Here is a 17,724-nt window from a genome sequence, read left to right on the forward strand (position 1 = left end):
GTCAATACCTACTTTGAATTTAGTCAAAGTAGGTGTTGACCCCTTCATATAGAAATACATATTTGGGAACTCACAGTAATACTAGATTTCACTAAATTTAAATTATATGTCTTTTAATTTAACAGTTCAAAGTAGTACAATAAAAAAAAAAAAAAAAAAACTGGCCCATTTTATTGAAATTTACAAAACATGTATTTAATTTTCTAGTAATGACAGTAGAAAGAATCATAAATATTTTTATTGTAAAAGATGACATATAAATGCATTTACATTTATCATTTGAAGAGTTTTTTACAATTAACAGAAAGTTACCAAACAAGAAAACTAAAATTGCTTCTAGGAGTTACTCAACATCATCTTCCATCATTGTACCTCCTCCTGCACTCTGTGCCAAGCGCTGCAATTAAAACCGGTAAGAATTCCTTAACAGAATTTACTACTTATTTTTATGAATAAGGTATAGTATTTCACAGAAATGTTCACTAGGTATTAAATACTTATTTTATCATATTTTGTCAATTTTAAATAACTGCATAAAAATGTAAATTAAAAATTAAACTGAAATTATACACATATGTCAATGAACTAATGCATTTAACCCCAGGGGCTCATATCTGGTGAGTTATGGGTTTGGCACACCCAGGGTCCTGAGCTGGATATCATCATTCTTCTCTTTCTTGGTGATTCTCTTCTACTTTTGACACTCTCTCTCTCTCACAGGGTAACTTGGGAATTTTTATTTTTTTTTGGCTGGTGCAACATAAGCCTCAGGCTTCCTTGCACGATGCAGCTAATAATAATTGGCCTTGATATACAAATATGGGTGGTTTTAAATAAAGTGGTCTGAATGCATATTATTCACCTTGATTGTACATTGAAACCAGGTGTGTCTCAGTAATATTTCATGGTTCAGACAGTTTGCAGGATGGAATGCAATCACAGTGACGATAGTAAGGAGCCTCAAATGTCCACATAAATGTGATATCTCAACTGTGGAGACAGTTCTAGGGGACTGGAAAAGCATCCCAAAGATCTATACAAGATCAACCAAGGTCACACTGGATGACCAATACCTAGCCACCAGATGACAAAAGGACATGAAATCACAACTCTTCCAAGACCGCAAACACCTCAGAGTGGAAAATTCCCCACCAAAATGTACCTCACAGGCTGCAGGGGAGAAGGTATTAACGCAAGATTACCCATGATTTGCACATCTATCATCTGGCTGCAGAGACAGAGCAACAGTTCAATGTTCAGTTTGATTTTCAGGTGTTATTTCAATCAAAGAGTGAAAGGGGGTGAACCAGAACTAGCTTACAAATATCACAAAAGGGACAGAAAAGAAGTAGGAGGAGCTCTAGGTGTGCTTAATGTGCAATGTATGTATTAAGCTGACAAAATCCTTTAGGCCTCCCTATGTCATTTTCCAGCTGTGGTAGATCCTACCACAAGAGAGCAAACTGACGAAGGGCTTCTTTGAAGCCTAAATCCTGACTGATGTACGGGGAGCCATATTTAAAGTTGTCATCCACTCATTATTGAAATAAATTGCTATTATTGAAATAAAAGTTTGATTTAAAACGTGAATTCAAGTAATTACAGTATTTGTTTTTTCCTTACTTTATTGCAAAAAAAAATTTTTTTTGGAATAGCGGTATTAATACCGGTATCCCGGTTTCATAAATTAAAAATACCGAAATACCGGTATTAAGATTTTGACCAGTATTGGGGGCCCTAGTTGCTCCGAAGTGGTCTAGAGGGTACGGAAATCTTTTTCCTTTAACTTCTTTAACTGTAGGAAAGGTTCTTGCAATGGCACTTCACTCTATTCAGAAAATCCTGAATGGATTGGGCACTGGAGTGATTGTAGCAGAACCAGGGGAAGACTGTAGCCATTATAACATTCTTAGACTGACAGTCCTCAACCACAAGAAAAATTAATATAAATATAACAAAAGAAATAAGTAAAAGCACCTAATAGTTCTTAGTGTACTAGTTAAAGTTGAGTGTGCCTGAAAAAGAGAATTTTAGCCAAACAGCAGTGGTAGTCCTAAAAAAATAAATACCCCTCCAAATTTCAAGTAAAATTGAGTAAATAAAGTCCTGACAACCAACAGCTATCAGTAGTTATGGGCCAAGAGGAGCAGGTATAATTTCATTGTAATTTTGAAGGAGACATTTCTACCAAGAGCTGTGTGCAGAACTAAAAATTTAATTAAATAAATAAATAAATTTTCTGTTTATACTCCGGGACAACCAAACGGTCAGAGGAGTTTACAAGATACACAGAATACAAGAAACAGTACCGTATTCAGCAGTCACGGGCTTGAACCCCGGTCACTCAAGGCACGTGTACTTAGGCACCCGTGCGCCTGACCACTAGGCGACGGCAGCCTTAACTGCAGTAAGGGATAATGACTGTGTAGAATCTGAAAAAGAAAATGGTCATGTTTTCCCTTAGTCTTAGGGAAAACAAGTTATTCCTTAGGAAGTGTGGAAATATGCCATGACCAAAATCAGTCTTGAATCTGAGTCTTGCTTGAATTTTGCTTATTAAAACAGATGGGAGCACTAAGATAATGGTTAAGGTTTCAAAAGAAAAGGCAGATCCTTCCAAACACAAAGAGGGGTTGGTATGATGTTATGGGTAAAATAAGGAACTATACATGAGCTAGGCAGCCACAACAGTTACCACACACTATTCCTGACAGAAAATGAGAAATATTGAATTTTGAATAAATTGAAGAACTCTGTCATTTAGGGGAGGGTGAGATGATTTTGATGATGTATACTATATGTTTTTAGGGGTTATGAAAGAAAGTGGTAGATGACTTTCATCAACCGGTCAAATACCACCACTTTGCTTATTGGAGGCTTGAAGTGGTGAAACCCATATTTAGTCTCTAGAGCAAAGTTTCCGGCATCCCAATCTCCCCATACTTCTCCTTCAACCCATGCACGGTACTATATACTATAGGTTTTGATACCTTTCGTGTTTGGGGTTCTCATAAAAAAAAAAAAAAAAGTAATTAATTTCTCCCATAGACATTAACATAGGAAGCAGGGGATATTAAACCTTGATATTATAACTGTTGATAAGTATGGTCAACCCCGAAAGAAAATTACCATAGGGAGTATTCTCATATGCTCTAAACAGTGTAACATTCAGAAAGTTTTTCCATTCCAACTGTTTTGAAGTTATAAGCTGGCAACAGAATCCCATAAAAGTCTGAGATAGAGAGACATCTATCTTTTCTTCCACTTGCACAAATATTACAAATTTTTAGAAGAAGATAGTCCCTGCAAAGGGACTATCTTCTGCTAAAAATTTGTAATATTAAATACAGCAAACCCCCGCTATTCGCGGGGGTTACGTTCCTGAGAAATTCTGCGAATACTGAAAACGTGAATACTGAGTTATGGCGCCCATAGTAATAAAAGGGTTCCGTTCCAAAGTATGAAATATATAACAAAAATTAGTCTAAAATTTTGTCTGTACGTATTATGTGTATTTACCTACATAATATGACTATGTAGATAGATACACGTACTACGATAGATACACGTAGAAAAATACAAGCATAAGCATCGAAATGAAAATAAGAAACAATTTATTAAATGTAATACTGTACATATTTATTAGACATTTTAAACAAACCTTTCAAAAACATATCAAGAACATGGGTTGCTGGGCGAAAAATAACTCATAATCGAAGTTTGTTTCTTCATTTTTTTTATTGAGCTCCTTTTTAATTTCCCCGTAAGGCAAGAGTAATTGTTCTAGGTCTGGTTTAAACTTGATGATTCTTTCCAAATTAGGATCTGTTTCCACCACCTTTTCTGAAAGTTGTATAGAGAGGCTAAACATTTCCTTTAATGACTTACTATTTAACTCTGGTCTAACAACGTCGAGATCTTCCTCCTCAGGATCATTTTGGTTTTCATTTGACCTTGTTACTAATTCATCCAACTCTTATATTGTAAGTTCATCTGCATGAGTCTCAATAAGTTCCTGAATGTCTGTTGCATTGATGTTTTCAAAGCCCCCGCCTTCTATTCCCTGTGCAATTTCTACAATATTGGAAACCAGTTCATTGACATCAGGGATTGTTTTAGCAACAACCACTTCTGGCCACAATTTTCGGCAACACACGTTAATTGTAGACGCACTTATCTCATCAACTGATGTCTTGATGTTGATCAGGCAATCTGCAATGTTATAATTTTTCCAACTTTGGCTTACAGTTAATTCTGACTCCTTTTCCATTTTTTTCAATTAAGCCAGTAAAAGTTCTCCTAACATAGTAGGACTTAAACGCCGAAATCACACCTTGGTCTAGCGGTTGTAAAAGTGATGTGGTAAAGGTAAAGTGCAGCCATTGTCAACCCACTGCAGGATGGAAGCCTCCTCCAAACAATTCATGCTGAGGGAAATGGACCATAATCTGCCACGCTGGTCTAGTGCGGGTTGGCAGATCGACCGTATTCAGCAGTCAGGGGCTTGAACCCCGGTCTACTCAAAGAGCGTGTGCTACTGCACTCCCGCTCCTGACCACTCGGCTACGGAGGCGTTGGGTGGCAAAAACAATTTCAATGTTTGGGTGGTCAAATTCTAGCCTGCTTGAATGTCCTGGCGCGTTATCAATAAGAAGCAGAACTTTGAAAGGCAAAGATTCTGAAGCTAAGTACTGAACAAGGATTAGCGTGAAACATCTGCGCTCGCGATTTTGTCACCCCCCCACCCATTGAGCGCAGGACGCTTCCTTTTTACACCTTTTAAGTTATTTTTACTCATTTTTAGGGAATAAAGCACAATTACAAAATGAGGAGGCATGCTTGCTACACATAAACAAAGCTGTGAGCATGTAGCAACTGAATAAACAACACCATAAAGGCAGAGACAACTCTTAACACCTCACTAGCTCACATTTTACTAAAGCACATTTCTGGGGGTTACTACCACAAAACAATAAAAACAATTTCCAGTTGCGTTCCTGCTAGTGGAATCTGTTATAAACGGGTAGTAAACTCGATCTAATTGCATTTGCGATAATATCGATTGCTGGAATTTTACGTTATTATGGTGAAATGTGTTTCCCCTTCACTGCTATAAAAAAATAAATACATATTCAGAATTTTCTCTTCATTCCTATCGTGTTGCGTTCAGTTGGGGGTGATTCCTGTCTGACTGCCATTTCTTGTAATCACAAAGGTGAATCGTGCTTAAGCGAATTTGGCTCGTGTTATATACGATATCGTTCCCCTATTTATAAATCGTGTATGATCGAATTCGTGTAGTGTAAACACGTGTTATACGACGACTGACTGTACTACTCTGTGGACTGGGCAAAATGATTTTAGCCACGCCCATGTTATTTTCATGGCGGAAAATGTTCACGGCGCTTTAAAATTCACATTTTTTTTACGTTTAAATCAGCGACCGCGAATACAGATACCGCGAATAGCGGGGGTTTACTGTATACCTTTCATATAACTTTATTCAAACTGGTACTTCTTGCACCCACTCAACTATCTAAGTATTAGATGTCGCACGACCAAGAAATTAAGCGGTCGGCGATACTAATGTTACTATTATGGCAACATGGGTAATCTGACCCATAGTAAATAAGATCAGCAATAAATAAAGAATACTCGGCCACCACGATAGACACTACCACAAAACTCTCACCACACGGAGAGTAGATATTCCTGAATCAGCCATACACTCAGTGACTCAAACTGACCTGATAATCAGAAGCTACAAAGGGAGCACACACAAAACATTAACTACACATCTATTGGTCACCACTCAATGCATCTGGTGAGGTCTACTGGCAGACCTTAGGATACAGTGTGCACTCTGCATTTGTGGCATTTTTCCCAGACAGAAATGGGATCTTCCAAGATGATAATCTGCCATGTCATCGGGCCCACGCTGTGCATAAGTGGTTTGAGAAACATAGTGAAGATATCCCCTGTCTTGATTGGCCTCCAAATTCGCCTGACCTCAATCCAATTGAATATCCGTGGGATGTTTTGGAATAGGAAATGAGGCCTACAGACATGCAACCTCAACTATTCCTACACTGTGGAAAGCTTTGCAGACAACTAGTGGAGTCAATGCCTAGGTGAATAGCAGCTGTTATCCATGTGAACAGTGAACCAACACAGTATAAGGTAAGTGTCATAATTCAGTGATTACTCAGTGCATTATGGTGAAAGTAATAAATATATTATACAATTCTCACATTCCTCAATCATTTTGTATAATCACAAGCAGTGTCCCCTAGGTCACACTGACTGATGGCACTCCCCTCCCACTGATGTGAAGATTTTCATTTTTTAGAATGATTAACTTTACATTTTATTTACTTACAAAAAAGTAAATTTTATGCAATATAACAAAATATTTCTTGCAGGCTTTGTTTTGGGGCACATTGGTGCGCCTAGGCCAGTGCCTATTTGGCACTACTCTAAAACCAGCCCTGTCACCAAGTGTCAGTGGTGAATGTATTAAATAAAAATTAATTTTAACAATTAGTTTTGTAAAATAATATGCTGGGACAGTGAGAAAAAAAAAAAATCATTAAACTTCCCTATGCAAATGTAATGCAATTAAAGACATTTAGTTGGCTAACTATCCTCATAAGCTTTGTAATTAAAAAAGTAATTGTTCATCTTGTTTTCCCCATGCATCCAAAAATGAAAATAATAAAGCCTGATAAGTAACAAGAAAACAATAGGAAAACTATGCCTTTCTCATGTGCTGGAAGAGATGAGTTCATCTGTTTAACTTCCATTTATTCTTCTTATTATATTAGGTTCTCTGCCATGTGACATGTCCAAAACAGCTGGAACTCAATCGCACATCCACTGTCCCTCTGCTTATTCCATATTCTTCACAACTTTCCTTAAGTCTCCAACAAAATCTGTAACCCCTCATTTTAATCAAACTTTCATATCATCTACAAATCTTGCTACTTTCACAATTCACTTATCTTTTTAGTCTTCTGTTTTTCCTTCCATCACTTCTCTTTCTAGTCTTCTGTTTTATCTTCCATCACTTCTCTTACTATTACTTCCACATACATATTGCACAGTGTTGTAGAGAGACAACATCCTTGTCTTCATCCCTCTAGCTATTTCTATCTTCATTGTATTATCCACACCTGTTAACCTCTTGATTTCAATACAGTTTCTTGATAACATTATCCAACAATTTTCATATCTTTCTATATCTCCATAAACATTTTCCCAATTTCCTCATCAAATGCTTCAAATCCAAAAAACAAACATTCTTATTAATCCATTATTCTTAATTGAGTAAAACTGTTATTTATTAAAACAAATAAGACAGAGGTTACAGAAACAAGGCAGCTGGAGGGTAATTATGAAAATTCTGGCCTAGCAAAATTGGGACCCAGTCCAGCCACTCATTAGTATTAGCTATAGTGCAAGGTGGCCATAAGCTTTTTCTGCACCAGGTGAAAAAAAAAGAAAAAAAAAGAAAAAAAAAAAAAAAAAGGTAGTTATAAAAATAGACAAATTGTTTCCCTCCTCATGTAGGCATCCAGTTGACCTTTGAATTTCTTAAAATTGTCAGCCTCAACTACCTGCAGAGGCAACTTGTTCCAGTAATAAACTCACTGGCTAAAAGAAAACTTTGTACACAATTCAGTCTCTCTTCCCCTGTAATCTAAATTTATGGCCTGTTATGAAATTCTTTATAATAGTGAAAATTTTGCATCATTCATTCGTCCATAGAATGCCACAGGCATTCCTGACTGCCTGTTTTTACACTGGTAAGAGAAACACATCATAACTCCCAGATCCTTTTCTTCCACTACTGTTTTAATTCAATCCCATCAAGCATATAGCTGGTTATTCTACATACATACATTTCACAAGTTCACCAGTGATTATAAAAAAAAAAAAAAAAAAACCCAGATTAAATACTTTCATTGTAACCTTATACGAGGTGCTACCCAAATGTTCCTGAAATTTGAATATTGCATGGGAACTACATCTACATCTTACGAACTTGTGGCAATAAGTAACACTGCATGCATCCTTTATGAATCAGTATGCCACATGGCATCAGCTGGATAGCATCATTGAATGTTTATGCACAATTCTTGGGCAGTGTGCGCAGTTTGCAATTGCTATAATGGCTGAGGTGAGAGAGCAACGTGCTTGCATCAAGTTGTTTCCTTCTTAATGATACAGCAGCAGAAACCCATAAGAAGTTCAATTAAGCTTTTGATGACAATGCATTAGGCCAGATGCAGACCTACTACTGGTTTAACCGTTTTAAAAGTGACCGAATGTCAGTTGATGACAATGATCGCTCTGCCATCCATCATCGAGTACCACCTCAGAAAATGTCACAAAAGTTTGGGCAGCAATCCGTGAAGACAGCAGGTGGACCATCCATGACATTTGTGGCATTGTAGGACTATCGAATGGCACATGTCAGCAAATTTTGTCAGAAGAGTTGAACATCAGAAGGATTGCGGCCAAGTTCGTGCCACAGTTACTGAGTAAAGACCAAAAGCAACATTGAATGGAAATTACCAGAGATCTTCAAGAACGGGCCAGGAGTGATCAAAACTTCCTTTCTACAGTTGTCACTGGTGATGAGAGTTGGGTATATAGGTACGACCCAGAAACCAAGCAACAATCATCACAATGGAAGAGCCCATCTTTGCCCCAAATGAAGAAAATCCGACAAATGAGGAGCAATGTGAAGTCCATGCTGATCTGTTTTTCGGACATTGATGGGATTATCCATAAAGAATTCATCCTTCCTGGCCAGACCATCAATGCAAAGTTCTACTGCAACATGCTGAGGTGGTTAAGGGAAGCTGTCAGGAGGAAACGTCTAGAGAAGTGGCACATAAAGGACTGGGTTCTTCATCACGATAACGTGCTGGCCCACATATCTCTCACTGTGGCACAGTTTTTAGCATCCAACAACATAACAATTGTCCCCAACTTCTCTTATTCATCAGACTTAGCCCCCCCCCTGTGACTTCTTCCTCTTCCCAAGAAAGAAAATCAAGCTGAAGGGTCGAAGATTTGACAGCATAGAGGATATCCAAACTGAATCACAGGCAGTGCTGAACACTATGGACTTCCAGGATGCATTCAAATCATGGGAGAAGCTCTAGATCGGTGTTTATGCTCTCAAGGGGACTACTTCGAAGGTGATGGTGGTGAATAAGACCCAGAGTGAGTTTAATTTATTTTATAAATACATTTTGGGAATTTTGGGTGGCACCTCTTACTATATAACATCTATAAAAAAGCATTACGCTGATATTTGATTATTATTTTAGAATACACAATAAGGAACTTACCTGGCTGACTACAGGAAGTTTCTGCAGCAGAAGGTGAAATACTTCTGGTGGCAATGTCTGTTGAAGTACCTGGAGTAACTGCTGTGGCTGACCACAAACAGCAACAGCATTGCTAAGGTGCTCTACTCCAGTTTCTACATCTCCTATAAAATTTAATCACAATAAGAAGTATGTAGGTGATGGAATAATCTGCCCATAATATTATGGACTGAAATGATTACAGAAAAATCACATAGTGAGTTAATTTTTATTTCAAGAAAAAAGAAGAAAATTGGTTTGCACTTTAATTAAAAACAAGATCAACACTGCAACCAACCAAATATTTTCCTAACATTTTTCAAATTGGTGTCCTCATTCCTTCATGCACATATTGGCACACTTTTGTTGTTAAAAAATTTAATTTTAGAAAATTCAAAAGAAATCAATGTCTTCAGAAAGTATAGAGATGTAGATTTATGAACATATATATAGCATTTTGCAAATAACTCCGCAATATAAAATATGCAGGGTTAAACTTGAAGACCTTGAAAGCCACAAGAATCGGTCCACATAAATCTATCAATTCTCTTACAATTACTATCAGCCACTGGCGAAAGGAAGCCCAAGGCTTTTGCTGCGCCAGCAAAAAAAAACATAAAACAACAATAATGACAAAAATAAAAATAGTAAAATAAAACAAAAAACCTATTTGACCCCTCATGTAGATACCAATCTGACTGAAGAATAGGAAGAGATGGAATGTCTGTTTGGATAGAACAAAGAAAGAACAAATTTGCTTACAACAGACACAAAAGCATTAGCAATATTTTATTACGTAAGTATTTTATTATTATTATTTATTGTGTTTGGTAATGTTTTGGTTACAAATGTGTGTTCAATCTTGGGTGGTCGGCGCCTAACCCTATTTTTCCCCATAGGGCCTGTTATTTATATTGCACGATTTTGCATTGCACGAGAGTTTCTAGGAGCACAACTATCGTGCAATACGAGGACTGACTGTATTACTAAGCTAGTTATCTCTCTAAAGGGTCATATTTATAATGGAAACTGCACTACTCTTTCATCGTTATCGTATGTTCCGTTATAACTTATAAGAATCAATTATGAACACCTTTGTGATATTTTTCTAAAGTATGTTTCCAGAGGTCATGACCATAAAATCAATTTGCACTTTCCGGTTTATTGGGCTTTTCTATCAGTGCACCTAATTATAAACGGGTAGTAAACTCGTTCTTATTGTATTTGCGATAATACCGATAAGTGCAATTGTGTGGGTTTTTACGCTATCATGGTGAAATGTGTTCCCCTTCACTGAAATATTCAATCCTATAAAAAACAAATTTTCAGAAACTTCTCTTCATTCCTATTTATGTATTACAATGATGAAGGGAAAGCGACCAACAGAAAGTGCAAGTGGTGGCAGTGCTAGGAAACAAAACAAAATTGATTTAGAAATGAAGATGAAAATGATTAAGTACGAAGCAGGACAAAGTTTGTCATCGATTGCAAAGGAATTAGGTCTCACTGCTTCAACAGTGAATATTTTAAAGGATAGTGTGCATATAAAATAACATGTCAAAGGATCAATGCACTTAAGATCAACAGTGATCACAAAACAGCGTTTAGGTGCTATATCGAAGATGGAACAGCTGTTAATAATATGGAAGAAAAATCAGATTCAGAAGCGAGTGCCCCTGAGTCTACTGACCATTCAAGCAAAAGCAAGAAGTATCTATGAAGATATTAAGGATAAGTATGGTGAACCCCAACCCAAGTTCGTGGCAAGCAATGGGTGGTTTAATCGATTCAAGCATCATGCTGGGTTCCACAACGTTAAAAGTATGTGGTGAAGTCGCCAATGCCAATTCTGCAGCTGCAGAGAAATTTTGTGATGTGTTGGAAAAAATTATTAATGAAGGCGGCTGTTCAACGCAGCAAATTTTTAATGTTGACAAGACTCTGTATTGTAAAAAAATGTTTGATCGAACATACATTGCCAAAGAGGAAAAGACAATGCCAGGTTTCAAGGATTCAAAAGATAGGGCCACGCTCTTGCTTGCAAAGCAAGCAAGAGCATGGCCCTAATGCAGCGGAAGATTACAGATTAATACCACTGCTTATGTACCATTCTGGAAATCCTTGTGCATTTAAGGGCATCAATAATGCCACCCTACCCATGCATTTCCGATCGAACCAGAGAGCATGGATAACAATATCTCTCTTTGAGGATTGGTTTAAATGCTGCTTCATTCTCGAGGTTGAAAATATTGTAAAAGACAATGACGTTCCTTTCAAGATTTTGCTTCTATTAGATAATGCTCCTGGACATCCTAAGCATCTAGATGATTTCAACTGGAACGTGAGAATCATATTTATACCTCCAAACACAACTTCACTCATCCAACCTATGGATCAGGGTGTTATTTCAAATTGTAAAGCACACTATTTACAAACATTTGCTCAGGCATTGCCTAGATGATGAAAGAAATTATGTTAAGAGACTTTTGGAAATCTTACAATATTTACCATGCCATCTTAAACATTAATAAGGTCTGGGCAGAAATTACTAAAAGTTGTTTAAATGGTGCATGGAAGAAAATATGCCCACAGCATGTAAAAGGCTTTGAAAGATTTGAAAGAGACGAATCATATGAAGAAGTTACAGATAAGATTGTAAAGGTTGCAGAGTTACTTCAGTTGGAGGTTGCCAAAGTTGCCTCTATGCCAAAGACAGAGGAAGAAGAGAAGGAATTAACTAACGATGAACCTATTGACATGCAGGCAGCAATAGTGAAAGAAGAAAATGCTGATGAAGCTCAAGATGAACCAAATGAGGAGCCAAGAAGCTTCATCACCAATGGCGAGGTTTGAGAAGATGGATCCTGACAGCAAATGATTCTTAAAAGTTCAGAGGAGTGAATGATATGCTTGCTTGCTACAGAGAAATTATGATGAAAAGGAAAAGCCATTGTCCAGTCATTCACTAATACGTTCTTTCGTAAGTTTGAGCAGCTGACCCCTTCTAAATCTCCACGGGGGCATATACTCATCAGCTGAAGAGGTCGATTCTGGCAACGATGCTCAAGAGGTAAAACTTACTGACGTTATGCCTGTCTCCTCTCTTTTTTTTTGTAATTTTATAATTAAAATTTTTTGAAATTGCACACTTTTTTAAAATTTTTCCTGCACATGAGATAAAAAATTGAATAAACACAATAAATAATTCTATTTACATGTTCGTCGCACATTTCTTTTTTGATTCAATCAATTCAGCAAGCACAGTTGCGAGTGCTGCACAAGCATGGGGGAAATTCCGACTTACGTAGCATTCCGCGGAATGCAACCCTTACATAAATCAGCGAGTTCCTATATACACATGCAATTTTGTGTCATGATAAATTACAAAAAACGTTTACTTTTTTAAATAAATCTTTCATTTATAAATACTGTTGCTTTTCCTGAGTTTATATTTCTATTAATGTTGGAAAAATTATATCAGAAAAACAATATTCTGTTTTAATTGAAGGTGTAAACAACACGATTTATCTAAATAGTAAGGTTGTACGGGTGTATTAACTACTATGAAAAACAAAGGATTTTTAATACTGACAACATGAAAAGTTTCTATTAACTTTTATATTTTTTCTTTAAATAACGAAAGAACAGCAAGGATTAAGAAAATTGACAAAATGGTAGTGTAGCCACTAATGTTTATTTAAGCACTGACTAAGTATAAATGTTATATGTATATGTTTGTTTGTTTGTTTATTTGGTTTTTAGGAGCATTAGCAACTAAGGCCATATTGCTCCGGGATATGCGGTGGTCATTCCCTGACCTTTCCGCATCCTCCGTACTTGGTGGTGACGGGCTCGAACCCCAGTCTAATCAAGAAGCGTGTGCTACGCACTGCTGCTCCTTCCCACCTGGCTACGGAGGCGCCCGTTATATGTATAAGAGGAGTTAACTGGTAACATTTCTTCATATACTAGCCAAATTTTTAAGTTACTATATCTATCTAAGCATTATCTTAAAACGCCTAATCAAAAATTAATGTGACTGAAATTTTTGCATTTCATTAACCTAGGAAACAAAATCCCTGCCACCACCATTATGAAATTATAAACTGATGAAGGTGAAAATAAATTCATTACTTAGGAATGCAAGTTCCTGTATGTCTGTATTTGGACATGTCTGATAATACAGCGGAACCTTAATCATCCATGACTAAATTCTTTAGGGGGGGGGGGGGGGGGGAAGACCTCATTGAAGTATATAGGTGTGATCAAAAAGCTCAGGGAATTGACATTGTATATGGAAATTGCAGCAATAGTTGATTGTTGCAACATGTTTGGTGACTCATCTAGACAGACCAATGCATGAATCACGTTTATTGTCCGCATTTTAAATTAGCGAGCCTCAAATAGGTGTTTTTCGTGTCTCAATGAATTTTAAAATGAGTTATTTTGCTGAGTGATGAATTCGCATAAAATTTTCTTTCAAATTAGGGAAAGTGAAACAGAAACTCATGAAATGTTAAAGACAGCTTTTTTTTTTGAAGATGCTAGGAGCTGTTCAAAGACTTTCCAGTGGTTTGCAAAGATTCAAATGGTAACACTTTGCGAAGATGTTTCCCACTCAACTTCAAATAATCAGAGTGGCGAGTTGTTCTTGCACATCAAGATCTTCATCAATGAGCTGCTGCTAGTGCTGATGCAAAGTTTCTTTCTCCCATCATTATTAGTGGTGAATTGTGAATGTTCCTTTAACCTGAAATAAAGGTCCAATTCTTGCAATGGATCACTAATTTATTTATTAAGTTGATTGTGAGTTATAATAGCCCCTTGTATGGCGTGCAAGCCAAAAGGGCATATTTACAATGCAGAGGATAAATTTACAAAAATATTTAGTTTAGAAATAAAGGAAAAATATATATTAATATAAAAAATTTGTTCTTTATTGCTGGGTGTCTTCATAGGAGTATTGGCACTAAAACTTGATTAACTTTGCACCCGAATGGTATGATGACAGTGTAATTCAGAGACTATGGATTCCAGCTCGTGGCACTGTGACTCAGTTGTTTGTTGGTAGGTAGTCCTTATTGGAGCATAGTTTTTCACAGTTAACCTGAAAGCAGTTCAGGGTTTCTATGGTATTTAGAGGGAGACATCCTGTTTAAACTTTTCAAGGTGATCAGATTAATTTGCAGACTGCATGATTGTCCGACTTCGTAGGTGCAAAATAATGCCTGTTAGTACTGGCACATCACATCAACCTGTCAACAGCTTGGCAGGATATGAATATTTATCCAAATAACAATAAACATCCAAGGTGCACTCCATATTTGCATACAGAATGTCTCTATTGGAAGATCTTGTTTAGCCACTTAAGTTTCCAATATTCTACATTTAGGAAGGTTTTAACGTATGTTTCAGGAGCTGAAGACCAGATGACCGAAGCATATAGGGCTACCAAAGCAACACACCTAACAATGTATTCCTTCATCAGTTGGGCATTACGAACTCCAGCCAATTCTTGTCTTGAGTGCCAAATGGCAGCTAGTGTTTTCTTCCTTGTGATGGTGAAATGCTCAGCGAAGGATAACTTGTTGTTCCAGGTGATTCCCAGATCCTTGTGATGTTCGACTTTTTTGGATTGGTTGGCCATTTAAGAGTATGGTGAAGTTATGTATTTTACACTTTCTAGAGAAGGACATCTGGGCAGTTTTAAGAGTTAATTTTGAGCTCAATCGAGGCAATGAAGTTGGCCAGATTAGTTAATTGTTGTGTGGCTTGAAGAGCAACATTATGCTCACCATCATTATTGCTGGATGGGAAGAACATTTCAGATTGTCTGCATAGGCTAGGATGTTATCACAGGTCGAGAGGAAAGGATCAAGGGCTGAGGTGAAGTGTCGCAGAGAGCACCCCTCCTTGGGGAACTCCTCTATATAATATGTAACTGATGCTAAAATCTTCATGCTTTACTATTATGAGCTTCTCTGTAAGTAATTCTTGCAGTAATGTAACTAAGTTTCCTGTAATGCAATAGTGAGATTCCAGAAAGTGGAGGAGTTGGATTGCTATGCTGGCTTTGATGTCCAAGAATAAGATATCCATCTAGCTTTTACTGTTCAGAGTGGTTTGGATCTTGCAACCTGTCTCTAAGAGATTAGTAACAGTTGATCTGTTTTTGATGACCAAGTGATGATAGGTTGGATGATTGCCAAAACATTGATTATTTATTTGTTTGATTATGGATTTCACAATTTTTAAAAAGTTGCATCCTACAGAAATAGGTCTATAGTCTTTCCAGGTTTTAAGTTGATTGGTTTTAGCTATGGGTTTTGTGTGTAAATAAATCTTTTATTTATACTCCAGGATGGCCACATGGTCAGGGGAGTTCACAAGATAGAGAGAATACAAGAAACAGCACTGTATTTAGCAGTTACAGGCTTAAACCCTGGTCACTCAAGGCACACGTGCTTATGCACCCTCGCACCTGACCACTTGGTTATGGCTGCCTTAATATAATACTAAGGCAGGCTCAAGATAATCACAAAATGTGAAGATTGTGCTTAACATATTCTTGACTCACTGGCAATTTTCGTTAAGAAAATTGCAATGAAAATGAAAACACTAAACCAGAAATGCTACAAGAGTTCTAGGCAGTTATGCAATGTGGTTTAGAAAAAAACAGCTGGAAAAGTAGGCTTCAGGGAATCCTGCTAACATCATGAAAATATTTCTGCACGCTTTGCATTTTCATTGAAGAATTTCTTGAGAAGCATTCCATCATTGTGGTCCTCCATCTGTGATATTCACTGGATTTAGCTCCTTGATTTTTTTTTTTTTTTTCCCAAGCTTAAAGCACTCACAAAAAGGTCAGAGATTTGCAACAACTGAGGAAGACATTCAGAAAGTGAGAGGACTATCAGCAATTCCAAAAGAAGCTTATCAGAAATGCTTTCAGAAGTTGCACATGAGTTGGAATCGGTGCATATCAATGAGACTATTTTGAAGGGGGGGGTCTATCTGAAAAAGTGTATAGCAAGGATACTACTTTGAAGGAGATCAATCTGAATAGCCAGTAAGTTTCACAATTTCCCAAATATGATCCACAAGTTCAGGTATACTGAACTTTTCGATTAGAACTTGTAAGGCCCTGAAGAGAACTGGTAAAATTAATGATGGTGATATTTTTTCACTGGTAGGAGAAACAAGAACTTAGTACAAGAACAAGAAACCAAATTGAAATAATACTGCAAACAGACAGTCCAGTCAACTTGAGGATGTTCCAAAGAATAGGGCCACTCAAAATTATAGGGAATAACAGAAATACATTATCAGAAAAATAAAAAATAAATAAAAAATTTCCATTTCACTAATCTAACAGTTCTAGTTTTTCCTTGAATTATTCAAAAACTACCCACCTGCAACAACAACAGATAGAAGCTGTTCCAAGAATCAACCAACCTCTGGCTGAAGAAAATTTTTTGTATACAATGTCTAGGGAGATATTTATTCAATGAAAATCCATGGCATATTTATTTTATTAATACAAATAAATACTGTAACCTATACTGTTTTGCATTAGGCATCTAACTATCCACTAACTTCTAAGGAGGGGAAATGGAAAAAAAAAGCCACAATTCAGTTAATCAAGGTTGCACTGCAGTGCTTTTACAAACACAATCACAGACATACAACTATAATACCTTGGGCTAATAACTCCTCTCCTATTTGCACTTCTTGGATAAAAAACTTCTGAACGGCTGCATAGTCCTTTAAATCAGGAAGCTTTAAAAAAAAAAAATAATTAAATTAAACAAAATAGCTAAAATACACGTTTTGGTTATATATAAAGAGTAATTTAAATGTGAACACTTCATAATTGTGGAAATTGCCTGTCTTGAACAGATCTTAAATGGCCAAATATTGGTAGTATCAGTATATTTCAGTCTGTAACGAAATCGTTTCAATTTGATGGAGTCGATAGCTTGAAAATGAATAGCAAAACAGCACTAAAACGTTTCCCACGCCAACTTGAGAAATTTTCACACGCTGAGTGAAATTTTCTCACACGCTAAATTGCAGTACAGTGACTTGTTACATAGTTCCGAGACAACATTTTAAAAAAAAATGATCAAGTATGTTGCATGTGATATTTGCATTATATGCATTTATCCGAAGTCTAGTCATCACTCAGTACAGTATTTAGACATCTTACATAATGGACAGTTGACTCGAACATCGTATCATAATTAATGCACCCAACACAGTTACATTTTTGAAGAGTTAATAATGGTGAATAAGAATGAAAAAGCCACAACGTCTGGACACAATATGAAGACTATAAATGTAA

The 17,724-nt window shown here is 36.7% G+C and overlaps 1 protein-coding gene across 1 annotated transcript in view; it reads right to left on the minus strand.

Annotated features, from left to right (window-relative positions):
- Positions 1-222: 222 nt before the first annotated feature.
- LOC150084730 (mitochondrial import receptor subunit TOM20 homolog) overlaps positions 223-17,724 on the minus strand; it is a 43,677-nt gene continuing 26,175 nt past the window's right edge. The window contains exons 3-5 of the mRNA XM_090375468.1: positions 17,078-17,159; positions 9,363-9,505; positions 223-397 (exon numbers count right to left, since the gene is read on the minus strand). Of these exons, the coding sequence (XP_090231594.1) occupies positions 344-397; positions 9,363-9,505; positions 17,078-17,159 (279 nt within the window). The 3' untranslated portion in view covers positions 223-343. The remainder of the gene's footprint in view (positions 398-9,362; positions 9,506-17,077; positions 17,160-17,724) is intronic.

This window comes from Mastigoproctus giganteus, chromosome 6 (genome assembly GCF_048544385.1).
Source record: "Mastigoproctus giganteus isolate SK-2022 chromosome 6, ASM4854438v1, whole genome shotgun sequence".
NCBI lineage: Eukaryota > Metazoa > Arthropoda > Arachnida > Uropygi > Thelyphonidae > Mastigoproctus > Mastigoproctus giganteus.